This window comes from Convolutriloba macropyga, chromosome 11 (genome assembly GCF_964194025.1).
Source record: "Convolutriloba macropyga chromosome 11, txConMacr16.3, whole genome shotgun sequence".
Lineage (NCBI taxonomy): Eukaryota > Metazoa > Xenacoelomorpha > Acoela > Convolutidae > Convolutriloba > Convolutriloba macropyga.
In genome coordinates this window covers 49,534,833-49,554,165 of record NC_134478.1, presented here as the reverse complement: position 1 = coordinate 49,554,165, position 19,333 = coordinate 49,534,833, and the positions used below count along the sequence as shown (strand labels likewise).

At 33.8% G+C, this 19,333-nt stretch overlaps 1 protein-coding gene across 1 annotated transcript in view; it reads right to left on the bottom strand.

Annotated features, from left to right (window-relative positions):
- The window catches only part of LOC142349159 (low-density lipoprotein receptor-related protein 2-like), a 341,838-nt gene that overhangs the window by 291,756 nt on the left and 30,749 nt on the right, over positions 1-19,333 (bottom strand). The window contains 9 exon segments of the mRNA XM_075400574.1: positions 4,701-4,924; positions 6,131-6,357; positions 6,999-7,174; positions 7,684-7,806; positions 10,136-10,374; positions 11,106-11,306; positions 13,877-14,124; positions 14,636-14,814; positions 15,319-15,484. Coding sequence (XP_075256689.1) covers positions 4,701-4,924; positions 6,131-6,357; positions 6,999-7,174; positions 7,684-7,806; positions 10,136-10,374; positions 11,106-11,306; positions 13,877-14,124; positions 14,636-14,814; positions 15,319-15,484 — 1,783 coding nt within the window.

Below are 19,333 nucleotides of genomic sequence, written 5' to 3'. Positions count from 1 at the left end.
ATATCGTGCAAGCTTTTATTTATAATGTTTCAACCACAAAATCAAATAATCAAAAGTAATTGTTTCGATGAATATCTTGTTTTCTTCCTAATTGTACAAATAATTTTTGAGCACTGCGTTTGAACGTCGTTAAGAGTTGTTATTAGATTTCTAGTTGCAACATAGGCATTTTCAGAATTTATTTACACATTTATAAAGACAACATAATTATTGAAATAATTACTTAAGTGATTTGGTTTATAAGCCAATTTGGTTTTATAAATTGAACAAAAGCCTGCATAGTTTAACGAACGTTTCATTCTTACTGTACAGTTGCTTCTACGTTTCAATTTGCTCGAATTGTTCTTTTAACATCCACGTTTTAAATTTCTTACTCTTTACACGCGTTCTTATCAAATGATTTTTGCTTAAAATAGATACACTACTTCGCTTGCTTTTACGAACTCCACCCCTATTATTAATAGTGTTCCATCTGTAAACAAACCAATTGTACATTTATACCGCAACGCTATCCTTCCAATCCTTCAAAAAACTCTAAATGCGAATTTTATCAAATCTATGCTGACCTTTTCAAAAAAATGAAGAGAAAGATGACAAGCAACACACAAAAAATGATCAGGAAGTACCACATAAATTAAATAACGAATAGGAAGTGAGAACATTTCCAACTTTTAATATTCCAGAGAACACGGAGAATTTATTAATTGGAAGTAGTGTGGTAAGAATCTGGTAAATGATATTTCAATACCAAAAGACATCTGCATTCACGCATCTAGTAGTAGATAGCTGATCTAGAAAATATCCAGGGAACGAACTTAAAACAAAAACAACGTGATTTGAACGACCTTTTTAATGAATACATTGAATTAGTTGAAGCAGTGTCTTACAAATTTAAACCCAAATTTCTAGTGCTAATGAAGATCCCACCAATCAAGTAATCAAATCATAACTATTTTGTTAATGAATGAATATCTGCTTTCAACAAAAAACTTGAAATTAATGCAAACTTGAAATTAATGCTAAAAGTTTGGATTTTAAATTATTACCCATTCAACTAATACCCATTTATACCAAGTGATGATGAAACTACCCCACCACAACTATCTGTTTTACGATGATTTACAATTAAATTACCAGCAGGGAGTACCTTTTTTAAAGAATGCAGTTTTAGAACACTTTCTTCCAACATCATAACAATGTAATTGCAGATACTCAATCCAGTCGCAGTTTCAACCAATCATTCAAAAGAATTAAATTTCAACCCTTTCAACGCAAACCATTCAACCAAACGTAATACTTCACCAGAGGAACGTATGATTTTTAATAATACGTATATTAACGCGAGATGATGTATTATTTGTTTTATATTTCAATTTTGGTATCGATTTTTAGGTAAGGCACTTCATGGAAATGGAGATTCAGTCATATAATTGTACTGATTTTATCTTCACGAACTGTATCTGCAACTGAATTGGTGTATGACAATTTTCATGAGGTGCGATTTTCGTGTTATACAATATAACATCTGGAACGCCTTTTATTTTTATTTCAATTTCAATTTCCCGTGAATTAAATATTTGTTTTTTTTTCTGAATAGTTAAGGCTTTTTATCATGATTCAATGTGGAGATGTAGAAAAAAACCAGGGCAAGTTCTGAAGTAAGCTGAATGCCTCAAAACAGAAAGCCGTCTTTCATGGATAATCTAAACATTTTTTCTCTCAATTGTAGAAGAATTGTTGGTCAGAACTCCAACTTAAAGCAATTAATGGATAATATGGGACAAAACACAATTTTTGGCTTTACAGAAACATTGCCCAAAATGAATTATCATATCCATTTTTGGAAGTACGCAGGGAAAGTTTCCAATGTTTCAGATAAGATAAGAATCTTTTATAACATGGCAAAACCAGTGGAGATGGTCATCTGCTCTATATACCTAGATCACTGAAACCTAAAGAACGTCCAAATCTTAACACAACCTCCGAATCTCGTTTCAAAAGCATCTGGATAGAATGTGAGTTCAAAAAAAAAGTATTTGATAAGTCTTTTGTACTGCCCGATCAGACAACTTTCTGAAGTGTTTCTGTCAGAACTGGCTCTGGGAATTGACTTTGCTGCAGCTGAGAACAAACGGATAATTTTGATAGACATTAAAATATTGACGTTTTTGGGAAGAACGAAAAGCGAAAATTAGAAACGCTATTTATTCCGTACAGGTTGGCGTCATGTAACACAAAGATAGGGACAAGACAGAGTATCAACATGACTATATTGATTGATTATATCATAACAGAAAACTTCAAACTATGTTTTGTTACAGAGAGCATTTTGAACATTGTGAACTTTACGGAACAGTTGCTATATTAGAAGGAAAAACGATCATGAAACAAATTCCAAAGAAAAAATTCTTCGACAAAAAAAACTATTCTAAAGAAAAATTTCAGCAGTATATTCGGAATTCAGATTGGAGTCTTTTCTGAATGTCACAAAGGTTAACGAAATGATGTCCAAATTTTGCATTATAGTCGAGCAAGCAATATATGTTTATGCGCCATTGAAATCTTGTTTGTTGAGGAATGATAAACCGAAATTTGTCCTGTATGGGAATAAATTCCTAACTGGTAAAAAATTCAAATCAGAAAATGAAGCTTCCTTGTTAAAAGACTTTTTTGCGCTAAACACAGAAAAAAGTAAAGTATCTGGAAATTTATAAATGAAGTTAGTAATAATGAAAAACAACGAACTGTAATAAACACTCGGTGAGCTTATTACGAAAAGACATCGCAAACCGTTTGAATTTTAAGTTTTAAGTTTTGGGAGAAAACTTTGGTGAAAGAAAAATATTTGATGAAACATTGCTCTCTCAACTGATAAGGGAAATTCAAATCGGTTTGTTTTCAAATATGTTACTTGTAAAGAAGTCCAAGGTTTGATAAAAAGTTTGAATGTGAACAAACCTTCGACTCCTTCATAATTTCGCGCATTGGCGTTGAAAGATGCCCAACCGTTCTTGGAGGAGCCTCTCTGTTTTCTCATAAACGAGTTTATTTCTGAGTCTTCGTTCAAGACTGACCTCAAAAAAGTTTTGGTCTCAACTCTTTATAAAAAGGAAACACAAAAGATCCCAATAATTATTGTCCAATATCAGTAACCCGCGCATTGGAAAAAAGTTTTGAGCAAAGTATAAGGAACCAAATTAAGGACTATTTGGTCTCAAATAACTTGCTGTCACCTAAACAAATTGAATATAGGAAAAAAAGTGTCCACAACAGACGCCATACTACAATGTACGGAAAATGCAAGAACCGAAATGGGAAAAAAAGACAAATTGTGGAGTATCCCTCGATCTGTCAAAAGCATTTGACTCAAGCTCTCACGAAATACTAATAGAAAAATTCAAGTGTTTAGGATTCGACGGAACATCTACACAATTGATTAGATCATATTTGAAAGACATAACTCAAAAAGTAGTTTTCTCATTTAATGGTTACGACTGCATTTTACTTAACAAAGGAGTGCCACAAGGCACTGTATTAGGATCATTATTGTTCAACATTTATGTGGAAGATCTTCATAGAGCTATTGATAATGACATTTGTCAAGTAATCCAGTACGCTGATGACACTTTCCTCTATTCTTCTCATAATAATAAAAAAATAGCCAGAAGTTATTCGGAAAAAAATATTGAAGAATTGTGTTATTACTTCCAATCACATCAATTAATGATGAACAATAAGACGACAGAAAATATCGTGTTTGGTCCATCAAGAAAAGCACCAACTCATCATATCTCAATGTCAACGTTGTGAACATTGGAGAATCGACGTCTAGGAATAAAATCAGATAACAAATTAAACTTTAAAGAAGAGATCAAAAGAATACTATACAGAAAGGCGTGCAGCATCAAAACTTGAAAGATATAAAGAATTATTTTCCTATATAATCAAGAGTAACACTATTGTTTTAAGCCACGTTCAGTACTCATATCTTATGCTCGTTGGTATCAGAAAAAATCTCATGATAACTTTAGAAAAAGAACTTAGTTGGCGAATAAAAGTGTGTTTCAAAAGAAAAAAGTATGATTGCTCGACTGATTTAAAATTAAAAAACAGAATCATGCCTGTTGGATTCCTTCTCAAATATCGATGCATGGTTTTTTTCCTGAAAGACGTTACGAAACAATTACCAGCTTCTAGCAAGAACAATGAATTGCAAATTTCCAAGTGCAACCAAAATGCGAGAACAGGAAAAATTTATCCGACTATGAAAAGAAATTCGGAATTCATCGATAATTCATTGATGCTGCAAGCCATAAAATTGTACAATGAAGTTCCATATGAACAAAGACAAAAACTCGATAAGGTTAAAAACATCAAAGGTTTTCTGAAAAAAACTCTTTTTCAACGAATATCTGAAGGACCCAAGTGCATTGGAATACAGAGGTTTCTTGAGGAACATTTTCTAATTTTTCATTGTTTTTAGTTTCTCAGCATCAAATATATATATATATTTTCATATTCCAAACGTTGTAAAATATATATTTTTTTGTTTTATGTATTTTAGGATTTGTACATTGCCATTTTGTTAACACTTTTATGGTGTGTAACATTTTGGAATTCAATGTTTTCATTTTTTATGATAGGAATAATAATAAACGCATACCGAAACGCTCGTTTTAATTCGCGCGAGCACTGCTCACCTTGAATAGCCAGAGAATGTCTTCCAGTTCCGTCCAGGTTGACAAACTCGATACTTGGTTTAGAATAGTCACTCCAGTAGAGCTTGTGGGCATCGAAGTCAATAGCCAGACTGTCCGGATAGACCAAGTGTTTGGTCACAAAGTCCTCTGGGTTGCCTATGCCAGAGAGGGTGATCCGAATAATGGCAGGACTGGAAAGACCATCTATTGCAATGAAAGCGTAGCTGAAATAATATTTCAATATAGGCTAAACTAAAAAATGGCACATTCTGTTCAACCCGATGGTGTGGGTTGATGAAGACCCAATTGAGTGGGTACCATGGTGATTTGAGGGTACAAGCCTGATCGTAATAAACTTTCTGAGAATCAACTAAACTTGGAACTAATTTCAACCAGGAATTCCCCAACCAAGCATTTTGACAAAATCAGGTTTTACGTCAAAAAAAAAAAAATTAGTGCACTATTAATCTGATATTCATTCTAAAGCAGTCAGATCATATGTCAAAAGTAAACAATAACCTGAAACTATCATGAATTATGTTGGTTTATACTGTTCAAGACTCCAATTCAATCAAATGATGCAACAGAATGCTTGATTTGGATCATGAGTCACACGATTTTGTACAAACTTTTCCAGAGAGGAAAATAACCTTGTCAACGGCTTCCCTGAAGTGTCTCGCTATTGTTTTTTGACTCACCGATTAACTTAGTCATACTGGGACGGTTATCTAGTAACACTCTAGTGACACTAATATTTCTATGAGTCGGGTATAAACACATGAATCTATTCCAAAAATTGATCAGTACTGGACCCCTGCCCACTAATATGGAAGACTAGTGTGTGAAACACGGTTACAATATCTAGTCTTAAATTCGCCAACGTTGTTCTTCTTTTTTCACGCAGGCTTCATTTCTCCAGCCAAGTTTACGTTGAATGAATAGAGCTTCATGTAAAAGCCATGTCAAAGCTTATCCCGTACCTAAAGCTCAGTAACAATCAGGTCTGATTCAGAACAATTTCAGAGATTTTTCAAGTTTTAGTACTGGTTCAGAAGAATTTCAGAACCAACTGCAACGCGATTTCTGATTTTTTCTGAATCAGAGCAAAATTCAGACAAAATATTCAGTATTTTTCTGAATCAGAAGATAATTCAGAATTAATCACTGAATTAGCTCTGAATCAGACAAATTCAGTGCAAAATGTGACCTGAATCAGACTCTGACTAGTACTGAATTTGCTTTAGAGTTAGGTACGGGATCTGATATGTACAATTCAAAATAGTTATACTTTCAACATTCTAAAATACGACATTAGCCAGACTCTTGTTCGATTATGCTTATTCTTTTTTGCAGATGCCCATCCAAGTTTGGTGCGAGCTTAAGCAGCAACTCCGAACTTTTTTGACTCAACAACTTTCCCGACAACGTACCCTTTAGCCGGATGTACCGCAATTGATCTGGGTTGGTTCAGATTGGCCCTCTGGATCCGGGCCTGTTTCTTAAACGGGTTCAATGCAGTCACAGTTCCGTATCTGTAGTCTGTGACGTAGAGGAGTTTGGAAGTCCAGTCATATGAGAGTCCCTCTGGCTGATAGAACCATCTGGACCATACAAATGAGTCATCAGTCATCGGCTCATCTAGTGACTTCATTATGACCTGAAAACAGAAGATTTTTTGTTACCTGTAGAACCATGATTAACATAAGTTACAAGTTAAGATGTGAAACGACCATTATCAACTCAACTAGGTTATCGACATACAGTATGTCGGCCCATCAGAAGAGGGCATTGCTCGACCAATATTTAATATCCTGTATCATGGAATCGGGTATTACGACCAGGGGTACTGCACCCTTCGAGCTATCAGCTTAGAGGACTTAGAGGAACTGGCAGGAACATCCGTAATTGACTCATAATGGGGGCCACAGTCATTTGAAGAGGTGGGGGGGGGGGGTGGGGGGGATAACGAGAAAGAACAGTTAATTGATAATACCTGCGCCTCATCTCATAACTGAACAAAGATAACAAATTTTGCAGTTGACGAATTTTGAAGCTACTTTTTTGTGAGATGGTGATCGGCCATTCTGTTATCAATTTGTCCTTAGAAAGGGTAGATCTGTCAAAAAAGGAAAGTCAACAGCTTCCAACTGTCCAGCTTTCAGTTTTAAAAGACAAAAAAACTCTCTTCATATGTAGACCCACGGTCTCTCCATACCCAATATCAGTTGATCACGTTTTTATCCATAAATAACTATCGACTAAGAAAAAAATGCAAATTTCAATCAACTACTGGCTAACCGATTCCATGACAAACTCAGTGAAGAAGACAACTCTCTCTTGGTAGTCGAAGTCTAATCCGAAGAATAGAGATTGGCCATGAGAGACTGCGGGAACCATGGCTTCAGATTGGGACTCCCCATTTGCAATGCCTCGAACTGATTTGCCCTCCGAGACTAACAGGAACCCGTCAGAGTCTGAAGCAGTTAACGCATTCAGCAAAAAAGATTTTAAAAAATTCTGTATTTTGAAAAAGAAAACTTTATTTCAACGCTTTCACTACTATACTATAGTCTATTTTGTATTCATTTCTACAGTGACTTTCGGCAGACGCAACTAAAAATACGAGCAAAATAATTCCGAGTTAGTTAAGGTTTACACAAAAATTGACCAACTCCTCCTATTGAATTGGTCATTTTTTGTAAATAAATTAATTGGAAACTTTCTCTTGGCTTTTTTGCTGTGTGCCAAAATCCAATGGAAAGGTTAATACAGAAGAACCACATAAAAATGGAGAAAGAGGCCAAGTAATTAATTTTCGTTTTAAAAAACGGAAACACAGCTGAATTTCCGAAAAAAAGTGGGCTTGTGAGCCAAGAAGGTTTTTCATTTCAACATTGCAATTTTGAAGAAAAAAAACGTTTAAACTTACGCAGAAACAAGCAAGACGCGAAGATAAGTTTTAATTGCTCTCTATTCTACTAACCACGGCAAGATTTTTCATCTGAGTGAAGCTGTTTTGCTGCTCCACACAAGCAAACTGCGCCTCGGTTAGTAGGAACACAAATCTCACTACAGCCTCCGTTGTCAACGCCACACGGGTTGTCTCCTGAAATTGAAGTCAGTTTTTAGACACTTCTGGTTATGACCCTATGTGCGACCAAAAAAGCACAGGATGCTGAAGTTGGTATTCGATACACCATAGAACCCACTTTAAAGTTCATTCGTTGATCAACTATTTTGACGGTTGTGGTGTAGCCCCAATTGAGTGAAAAAAACTTTTATGGCTCTCAGTGGGATCAATAATTTACTCATTACAGTTGATAATTGCATTCAGAACACTTTTATCTAGGTTTATTACCAGGTGAGTGACTGAATTTAAAATCATCATTCTTCGGTGTAATAATGTCTTATGTTATTATTATTATTATTATGTAAGGACTGCAAGAACTTCAATCACAGCTTGCATGTTCTTTCTATGGTATCTAAGAAGATTTTTTGGGAGTTAGCAAGTCTAAGCTTGCAATATGAGTAATTTTCTGTGCCAAAGAGTTTATTTACTCCTCAGTACATTAAAAAACCAATAATTTCACCAAAATGATCGTCGGAATTTTTAAATTTTGTTTCAAAAAGGACACTATAAGAAATCATTTTTAAAATCGATGAGCAAAATTTTTGCGCTGCAGTGTAGCTTGATATCAAATCACTTTACATGCAGCTATTTTACCCCAGTTTAAACTACAAATTAAGAGCTACTACTAACAAACTTTGAAATTAGGAAACATTATAGACCCCCAATGGACATAAATGAACGATTTGTGCAAGTGGATTTCACATGCAATCTTAATACATTAATTCCGTGGAAAGCCCTTAAGTTCGCTAAATTGGCTCGGATTGAAATATTTTGAGGGAATTATGTCTATCTTGTCCATAAATGAATTTTGGTGAAAACACTGACGAGTTAGTGTAATTGTCTTCAAAGAGCAAATGCAATAAGATTTAACAATTTCAGTAATTAGGCTTCACAATTTGCGTAAATCAGAATAAATTGCCCTCAATTATATAAATTAATCTTTATTACAGGAGAAGAGATATTTGTGCATTTATTAATTGACTAAAATTATAAGTGAATTTGAAAAAAAATCATGGAATTAAAGTATGTAAAATTGCTTCTTGATGCTCTGTTAAAATTACTGACAAAGTTCTGTTAGTGTAGCCCATTTTGTATCGTCGGTCTTTTCAGCGAAATGGATCTAAAAACCCTTTCTGGACAGCACTGACAAAGTAATGTGAGTGTAGTTCAGATTCCCGTACGTTAAATTTACTGGTCTAAAGTAAAGGAGAACTTAAACTAAATTAAGGGGTCTGTTTTGACCAGTAATGAAGGTCCATCGGGTGTAATATGATCATAGGAAAACTCTTTGTAAAGGTTTTACATTGTTGTATAAAAAATAATTTTCTGATATCGCGTTTTATTGAATTATTCATACTGTTTCTAATTTTAGCTCAACAACTTTCAATTTGTGTTATACCTAGATTGTAAGAAACAGCATACCGCCCAACGGATCTTCGATAATCCATATTGCATAGTTAAAGCTTCTGCCCTTGAATTTACAGCGACTGAACAACTCTCCAGCTGCATTAATTGTGCACAAGTTTTATGACATAACATACAAATAGATTCAATTTTTTTAATGTTAATGAGACAAATGGCTTAAGTTTTTTAAAGCTTCAACAAATAATTTGCCTCCATTATTCAGAAAAATTTGTTGGAGTTATATATTTCAATATTTTCTCACATTTTGACTGAATGTGAGACGAATTGAGTTCATATTGCAAATAACATAGAATTTAAACATTAAGAGCCTTTCAAAAATATTGGACTAATTTGCGGAATTTAGCGACAAAGGAAAAAGTCGAAGAGATTGTATAATTATCAAATAGTATAGTAAGCGCTTTGTCCTTAGATTCCATTTTACATGTATTAGGTTATGTTTTGTGGAATTAAAGAGGTAAAATGGTCAAAGCGGTCCACTTTGTTTGGTTAAGACGCCCAACTATTATCTTTTATGATATTTTGACACTGTCTTGCTTTACTCTTGTATACAAATTAATAGTACTACATTTATTTTAATCGCCAAGTGTACACCAGTTAAATACATATATAAGTATATATGAGCCATTTAAGTATAAATGAGCTTGAAAAAGTCATGGTACAAGACTTTTTTCAGGTCGTAATTTTTTTTAAAAGGATTTGGTACGAAGTCTTGGATGATTCTTACGAGATATAGGCGAGTAAGTTCGACGAGTTCGACAATCAGCGCAACAATAAGCGTTACTTGGTTTCACACAGGCTAATAATTCGACAATTTTGTTCACCCTGTTTACGTGGAAAAAGAAAAGAAAACAGTTCCTGAAACTCAGTTAACACTACTTACGTATAAACTCGGGATTTCGCTCCTTCAGTTTATGAGCCAGCACAACAGAATGAATGGGCTCAACAGTAGGGATAAACTTGGGCTCTTCCATTGAGAGTTGGGAATGGGCGGAGTAGTTGCCAAATTTGGAGTATATTCCGAGAGTGTTGAGAGTAGAGTCGGCGAATATTACGTAATCCATGAACACGTCAATCGATGACAGCTCTCGGATGTGGGAGTCGGAAGCGAGAATCACGCGACTGAAAAAAAAACAAGAAGTTCCTCGAAATTCTCACGTGTAAATTTTAAAACGGCAGATCTCTGCAGTGCTAGATTTTAGATTTCCAAATTTTTTATATACAGTGCAGGATTTTCAAGTGCTGAGTCGCATAACCATGCTTAAAACACAAAACGTGCACGACGACACATGATTAAATTCAACAACTCTTAGTTTGGTGCAATCATTTTTCAATAAAAATTATTAAACAGTTTAACCTAGATCCAATTTGTATATTAACAGCGCTTTCGATCACAGTTCTTCCGTTGGTACTTTCATAAGAAAGGGTGAGATAGGGAAGTACTCATACCCTAGTGGAGAACATACCGTCCTCGATCAAAATTGTCCTTGAAAAGTCCGTGATAGATCGAAATGGGCTATAAAAAGACTTTGTATGAACTTTGGCGAGAGCCGGGATTTTTATACAGACCCAATATTCACAACTTAGACAATGTACTGAATACAAAAGAACTTCTAGACAAGGTTCTGACGATAAGGTAACACATCGACCAAGCATTGATTAAAACAACGAAAAACTTATCAGGTTTTTGTAAGTCTTATCATGTTTCAATGCACTGTCTCTTCATGGCTTATTTAAAATCCCAAACATTTAAACGAGAATAACCACGAGGTTAAAGTTGCATGTTGTAATATTATAAAAAATAACACATCTTTCCTCTTAATAACTAAATAATAATTCAGTTAAGGGCTAACCGGTCAGCTCCAACATAATTGACAGCATGTATGTAGTTATAAGAGGCGTCTGCAAAATAGACATAGTTAGTGTACAGATCCACAGCTAGAGACACAACTTCAAAGAGGTTGTCAGTGACAATGGCGAAACAGTCTGTCCCATCTAGTTCACATCTGTCTATTCTGGTGAAGGAAGGGTCGTTGTCTGAGTAGAAGAGAATTCTAAAATAAAATCTTGATTTCGAAAAAGTGGTAGTTTGTGCCTAAACTGCAATATTTTTTGCTGTTTTGACTGTTTATCAGCTGAACTGGAAATTTATTAGGACAGCTGTGGGGTTGGTAAGTTGCCATAAATACATAGATAGCGTTTTACGATTGATAAGTTTCATATAGTTCTCAAATCGGGAATAGCTTAATTTAAAAAACACTGAGTTAAAACTCTAGGCTCTAGGCGTTATTTAATTTTTAATGAAAATGTTTTTTTTTAATTTATGTAATCTAATACATTTTTATAAGTTCGGCGCACACTGTGCGTATTGAAATTACTTCTGGCTGTGGAATGACCGGGAAATTAACTATTTTTTTGGCCGCATTCACTCTCGGATAACAGATAAGGCCTAGGTTATAACATAACGTCACCAATAATTATATTTTTTTATTTAGAGTTCAAGTCAATTATCTAGGGTTTTGAGAGCAATGCTTCTAAGAAAAGGTAATAAAATCAGTACAAGGCAGAACGAACACTATTAGTTTTAGGGTTATTCGCTGGGGAGGTTTTTCTAGAAAAAAGTAAAAATACCTCGTCTTAATTTCTTGCAATATTTCATTGTTTCCTACTGCAAAAACAACTGATAACTTACCCGTAACCAACAGCTACAAAAAGCACTAGTAACATCACTTATTTTAATGGTTATTGTCACTCATGTTCAAACAAATTAGGCAGCAAATTTTGTTCAATTGCCTATAACTTGATTACTTGGAATAATTTATGAGTTATTTAAGAGTCAAATGAGATACCGTATGTACGACTCTAATATTTAAACATGAGTTGGGCGGAGACTTTGAGATTTAGAGTATTTTTATTTTTTTCTTAAATTAAAACCACAAAAAAAATGGTCAAAAGCCTAACGCCTTCAAAGCCAAACGAATAACGCAGAAGGTTGTTATAGTCACAGAAATAACTTATTATCTTTCTTTCTGTCTTTCTTTTTCTTTCGCTCTTTTATTTTTTATTTTCAATTCGAGGTCCATTATCATGAAACAGCGCTCTACTGAAGACTTTTTGCTAGCCGGGTGCTTAGTTAAATAGGAGCAATTGTCAAACATACATCGCTTCATATCCTCACCTTACATCAAAGTCAGCACTTCGCTGTGTGAATTTCCGGCTTAAATGTAAGAACAAACACTGGAGAGAAGAATTGCAAAGCTTTTATCTAAGGGATGCTCTCACCATCACACTCAAGATGCCAGAAAATTCAATAAAAAATCTACCCAATCTACTAGCTACTCTTTTATCCAATACCATTCCTACTTTTCATTCTCACTTGGATTTTTTCAAAGGTTCGGTTAAGTGATTTTATGGGTTATGTCAGCATAGCACATTATAATATTTTTTCCATTGAATTTTTTCTTCATTCTTTTTATTTTTATCACCTCTGCTTTCTCGCTTTTTGTCCAATAAATTATAAGAACATTGTTGCGCAACGGTTTTTTACCCAAGCAAACCGCGCGCAGTAGTTCAATCCCCACCGTGCGTGAAGCCTTTTTGTCTTCTTATTTTTTTCCCTTTATCACATCTTATTTCCTTACTTTCTCATTTTTTGACATAACTAAAGACACCTCTTTAATCATTCAATTATTAAACTGTTGATATCTTTTCACTCCTGGGAAAACAACAACCAAATTTTTATCTAGGAGGGTAGCCAAGAACACAACGTATAAAAAACAAAACATGCAGAGCCAGCATAATTTTTTTCCGGTTCTTGAAGTTCCAGCAACAAGTATAATCCGTTGGTTTTTTTTAAATCTCTGAAAGAACGATCGTATAGAACAAATTTTTTCACTTTCACTTTTATTTTCGAATCTATTATTCTTAGATGTTGCTTTCCAAATTGATTGAACTTGTGGATTTAGCCAGTTTTGGATAATTTTTCCATAAGTTCCAAAACTGTAATTTAGATGACAGGTTAAATATTCTAAAACAAACTGAATTTTGAAAACTAGCCTGTGCAGGTGGGCAATAGCAGAAATTACATTGGACTTAAACAAATTAAAAAAACTTTTGAGCTTCTGGAAAAGATCATTTCAATGTTGTTGTTTCCATTGATTGTGCTTGCCGTAAAGAAGTTGAAATTGTTAACTTGTGGCCTCCATGTAATCTTTTCTCTACAATAATGGACATTTCGTTGCGATCAGTTTCAATACCATTAACCTTTGATTATGTTCAGTTGATGTGATAATTTTAATGACTTCGTCGAATAAAAGTTTCTCCTTAGAGATCTCAAATTTACGTTGAACAAGTCGGTCTCTCATTTCATTTTAAAAACCTCCCCCACTGATTAACAATTATAAACTGAATCGCAAAAGTTCAATCGAAAATTGTTTGTAGCAGTTGATCAAATATGCAGCCAATACTAAAAAAGAAACAAGAAATAAAAAACACAAATATTTCACATAAGTAATCTGAAATAGATTTTTATATGGCAAATAAAACTAAAAAATACAAGTCTGAAGCTAAACGAACTCAATAAAATATTGGTTTTTTAGGCGCATTTTGAGGTAAATCAATGAACCTTTCAATAGGATCGATAGCCAGTCCTGAGGAGTAGAACAACTCATGTGCCACAACTGTTGTTGATAAACTGTACTCTGGTCCAGTCACCACCAGAATCTGACCCAGGGCTTTGTCGACCAGGTAGAGATTATCTGCTATCCAGTCGTAGGCTAATTGACCTGCTTCTTTGAAGTATACATTGGGTATAGGGTGCACTTCGTGTTGTTGAGCTGTGTAGGAATGGGCGTATAGCTTTCCATACCTCTCCTAAAGTTATAAAATTATTGAAGCGAGATTTGGGAATAAATTGGGGTTAAAATATAAGGGGCGAATTTAATAGGCGCATCAAAGCACTTACCCAAAATTGTAGTTTCATGGAGTACTTTTTTTCATGGAGAAAACATTTCTCTTCTATGTGGCATAACTGAATTGGGCAGGGTCAAGAGTATAAAGCATACAAAGCAAGCCTATATAATAATTTTTATCAGAACATTAAAACATGGTTCCTAAATGCGCATAAGTTCCATGAACTCACTGCTTCTCCTCAGAAATCACAACAAAAACTTGTTTACTATAAAAAATATCGAATTTGTTTCCTCTCTGTATTAGAAACAGTTTTTGGTGGCAACAAGTTTTTGTAATTTACTCCATCTTTTCATACAGAAGTTTACCACAAGAACTAAAAAAATCCATTCTCAAGGTCAACTCAACATAATTACGTGCACTCTACTCTAAATCTTATATTATTTGTAAAAAAAGTGTTGAATAGACAAATTACCAATCTGTTGGGATCATGCGTATAGAAGACCATCCTATTGGTTGGTGAGACAGCCAATGAGCGTGCTCCATTCTCTGAGTTTGGTTTGATTGACATTCCAATGTCTCCCACAGGAGATCTAGTCCTTAAAGTCCAGGCCTCTGATTTGAATCCGTCCAGACCAATAATTTTAATCGATTCTAAAAGATTTTTATCGAACAATTCAAATAAAATCCCAATTTATGCGCCTTTTTGGTATGATTTCATGATAACTGAAAACAGTAGCACTATGAATTTAACTGCAGCATCAAATTTTGGGTGCCTCGATTTTTCACCCCTCTTAACTTAACCGCCTCTCATTTCACCCCGATCGTCTCACCCCTCGATCATTTCACCTCTCTGTCATTTTGCCCGCCTCTCGTTTCACACCAGTGTATTTTCACTACGATTTTAACTCTTTATATAATTGGTACTATTAACTAAGTAATAATAATAATTTTTCATGCATTCACGGCCCGCGGGACTTGATATGAAACTATATATTTCATTTGTTGAAAATACTTAACGAAATATGACCTTTGCGTTTTATTTTTTATGAAGTAATAATAAGTGAAACTAAATTATTTTGTAAACTTGGATTTTTTAAGCTTTATTTGAGGTTGTCATTACTCTGAGCTTTTTTTCAAAAAAAGAGCAAGACTGACCGTCAGTTGTAGGAATGACACAATGACCTCTGTCATCATCCAATAGCGACCCTTGAGGACATAGACAAGTAGCTTCAGAGACAGTTTGACCTCTGTCGCATTCTAGATTGCACCCACCCCAGATATCGCACTTGGATATCGGGTCATGCGAGCACCCTACGCCCATCTGAAAAAAAAAACAAGTGAAACAAAATTTTCGAAGATAAGCGAACTTTTGGTATTCTTGACAGAACGTAAGAATGCTTTTGAATCAACTTCACTTCTTAATCTAGATCAAGTATCATTTTTTAAAGCTTATTTCTTGCAAATTTTTGAGCGTAGATTTATTTTGTTAATTCATAGCGTTTGCTTCGACATTACAAATTACCTCCAAATTTGCTCCTTTTCTGAGACATACGGACCAAATTTTTCGTGGTCATGTGACAGTTGATAACAAACATCACCTGCTTCATAGCTTACGAATCTGTTCTTTACAAATACGTCAAAACTCAAAAGCAGCAAAAGTTTTCTCTCAATGGAAAGCTGTTTTGAAAACACGCCTTAAGAGCAAAAAATAGGGCGAGGGGGTCATCGGACTTGTCTGGGGGAGAAACAAAAAAATTTAAAAAATTGGCCAAGTTTTGTGTCCACGGATTAGGTAGATTCATTTCTTGAAACAAAGAATTAGATTCATTTCTACGACGCATTATTTGGAGCGCCCTCCCGAAAAAAATTAAGTATAAAAGTTTCTTCATTTTGGAACTTGTTTGGCAGGGTTGAAATGTATAGGAATAGAATAAGAGAAAAAGAAGCAAATGATGGTGGCATAAAACATCCAAGTCGAAGCCGTCCTCATTAAATATCATTTTAAATATAAACTTTTAAAGCAAAAAAGATTGAGATCAAAGTATTGGCATCGAAGCTAGAAACACAAAACCAAAAAAAATGATTATCACACAATATCACTGCAGAAAAAATTCACGGCATACGAAAGCAATTGATCACTGAATTAGATAAAGCGGTTTGAGTTTTTGTCACCTTACGAAAAAATGATTTTTTAAACTCAATGTTTCAATCACGGATACTTCTTTAGCGGTTAAAAAAGCAGTTTTCAACTCAGTTTTCTGCACAATTATACAATCTGTTGCGGACAACGATCAAAAGTTAACTGTTTATGAGATAAAAAAGCTACAAAATTACAATTCTTGTGATGCTCCGAAAATTTGCATTTTTTATTTCATTTGCATTCTCGGACTATTCGGTTGGATTTTCTGATCAAAACTTGTGCACCTATCACAAAAGATATTAAATAAGCTTTGTTCATAAGTTGTTTTTTGCCGCTAGAGAAATAAAAAAAACGTGAGAAAATAAAAAAAATTTTGAATATTCTTCTGAAACATTAAATTTCATTCAATTTTGAGAAGGCCATCAGTATTTCTTCAGTATTTTCTTCAGTGGGTATCAGAAATAGCTTGGCATTTCTAACTTAAAAATTTATAGCTTGATTTTTCAAATCTATTGGCTTTTAAGTTGTCATTCAATTTAAAATTTCTAAACAACAATTCCAGTTAACAGCGGATACTACCGCAGTAAAAAAGCTTAAAAATTAAGATCTTAAAGCCAGGCCTATATTGAATTCTCAATTTCTATAGCAATTTTATAGCTTGATTTTTCAAATCTATTGGCTTTTAAGTTGTCATTCAATTTAAAATTTCTAAACAACAATTCCAGTTAACAGCGGATACTACCGCAGTAAAAAAGCTTAAAAATTAAGATCTTAAAGCCAGGCTTATTCTCAATTTCTATAGCAATTTTCCAAGTAAACTGAAATTGTATTTATTCTTATATTGAAGATCACCTCCTTCTTTTTCAAGGAATACAAATATTTTTTTTGAAATTGTAAATTTAAAAAAAAAGATAAAACAAATAGCCGGAGTCATATCTTGGTAAGCTTTTGAGTAAAATGGAACCCTTTGGGACCTCGTGAAGGAAGGTGGTCATCACTAAAACTTCAAATTTAAGTACTTAAACTTTTCCAATTTAAGTAGTAATTTACAAAACTTGGCAGATTTGAGACATTAGTTAGCATTTTTCTGGATTGAACACAAAACTCATATTTATAGACTAAGCCAATTTCCATATTTGGTGAGGTTGAAGGCTAATGATTTTGTGTTAATCTTTTTTACTTTAATGAAAAGGCCAGCAATTTTTACTCGAATATAGCAAACTGTTGTTTTCTTCTGCGGGCCAATAAGGTCTTATAACATCTTATAAATTGTTAGATGGATCGTCATTTTTTAACAAAATTCTTGGGAAATTGTGGTCATGATAAGTTTTATTTTATTCAGAATAAACAAACAAACATTGGGTGACGAGAAGTAAAAGCTCAAAATCTATTAATACTACTAATAAAAAATCACCAATTCGTAATTTTCTACAGCATTTTTGAAAAAAATTCAAAAAATCATTTCAAAAAATACGGGTTAACCATTTCAGCAAATAATATGAAGATTTCGTAGTTGAAAGTTACTCAAGACTCTACCTAAATTTCATCTATCTAGCCAAGTATACTTCAAAAAAATCAACTCTAAGCTTTTTAATGAAAAACTACAATTTAGCTGAGATTGACAACTTTTTTGAGTTTTCCTACCCCAAGAAGTAAAATGCACATACAGTTATTATTCCAACGTCTTTGAAAAACCGTTAGAAAAACCTAAATTCTTTGAGAAACCGTTAGAAACTCGGTGCTGAAATTGAGCAAAATGCGGAGTCAACTTCAAGACAAGCTTTTCGGAGAAAATATTGGAAGCTCATTAACAATACAACTAGCCATAGAAACCCACTCGCGTGGTACTGTGCGTGGTACAGATAGTTCCCACACTTGTATTAGACTAAATTTCGTAGATAACCGAACAACTGTGAGCTTTTGTGCAATTTCTTTTGTTTCAACAGAAAAACATTTTCGGCGAAGACAGTGCAACACTGGAAACTTAGGACCAATTATATGAAAAATTCATTTATAAAGAACCAACAACTAAAGATGAATTATCCAAAATTTTTGTTCATGTATCATTAGTGATTTGAAACATATGGATTGATATGTAAACGTTTAACCTTTCGTTTTAGTCGAGTTGTTTTAATGATTGAATTGAAAAAAGAAAAATTTGACTCTGCTTGAGCAACCACTTCCATCGCTTTCTCGTTTCTCATAGACCATCAGCGAATTCTGATTGCGCTTTTGTGCACAATTTCTTTTTTAGCCAGCTACAAAAATTCGGCAACAACAGTGTAACAGTACTTTTCATGAAAAATTGTATTGGTTGCGATTGATCATACCATTGTCTTTTCTATACTTTTAAGACGCAATTGTCTTCAAAAGATTGCAATTTGTTTAAAAATACACGTTGGAAAAAAGAAAAAGCCTAAGATTTATTACTAACAAAAAACCGTTAACTGTTTGATAATTGCTTCTTAGTTATGTTCCCATCAGAAAAAGCATTTTTAGAATTTTTGTAATAGTTCTAACGAAAAAAAGTAAACGTCGATTAAAACGTTAGATTGAAACAATGTAATAACAAAAATTATCTTTTTTTTTGTGAAGAAAACGTTCTCGCAGAAAACTTTATTTCAAAAAACCAAAAAAAAATTTGAAAAACTGGCGAGAAAAATTTCACTTTGACCTCTTATACTTGACACAAGCTCTAATTTTCAGTTGATATAATGACTTGATTGTTATTAATAGTTCACCAACAGCAAGTTTTAGAAGTTTGGAGACAAATGAATAAACACTCGATGAATAAAAACAAAAGATTTCGATAAGAAGCAGATGGTTTTTTAACTTTTTTATTCCAAGTATTTCGGAAATATTGGATTAACAAAAATTTCAACAGATGCTGGTTAGCCAATACTTTGTTGGCTAAGAAGGCCATACTTTTGTAAAAAAAAATAACAGCAAAAAATGAAATGTTTTGGAAGATATGAACTCTAGCAAACCTCAAAAACGAGCAATAAAAATTTCAGGAATATTAACTGGTTG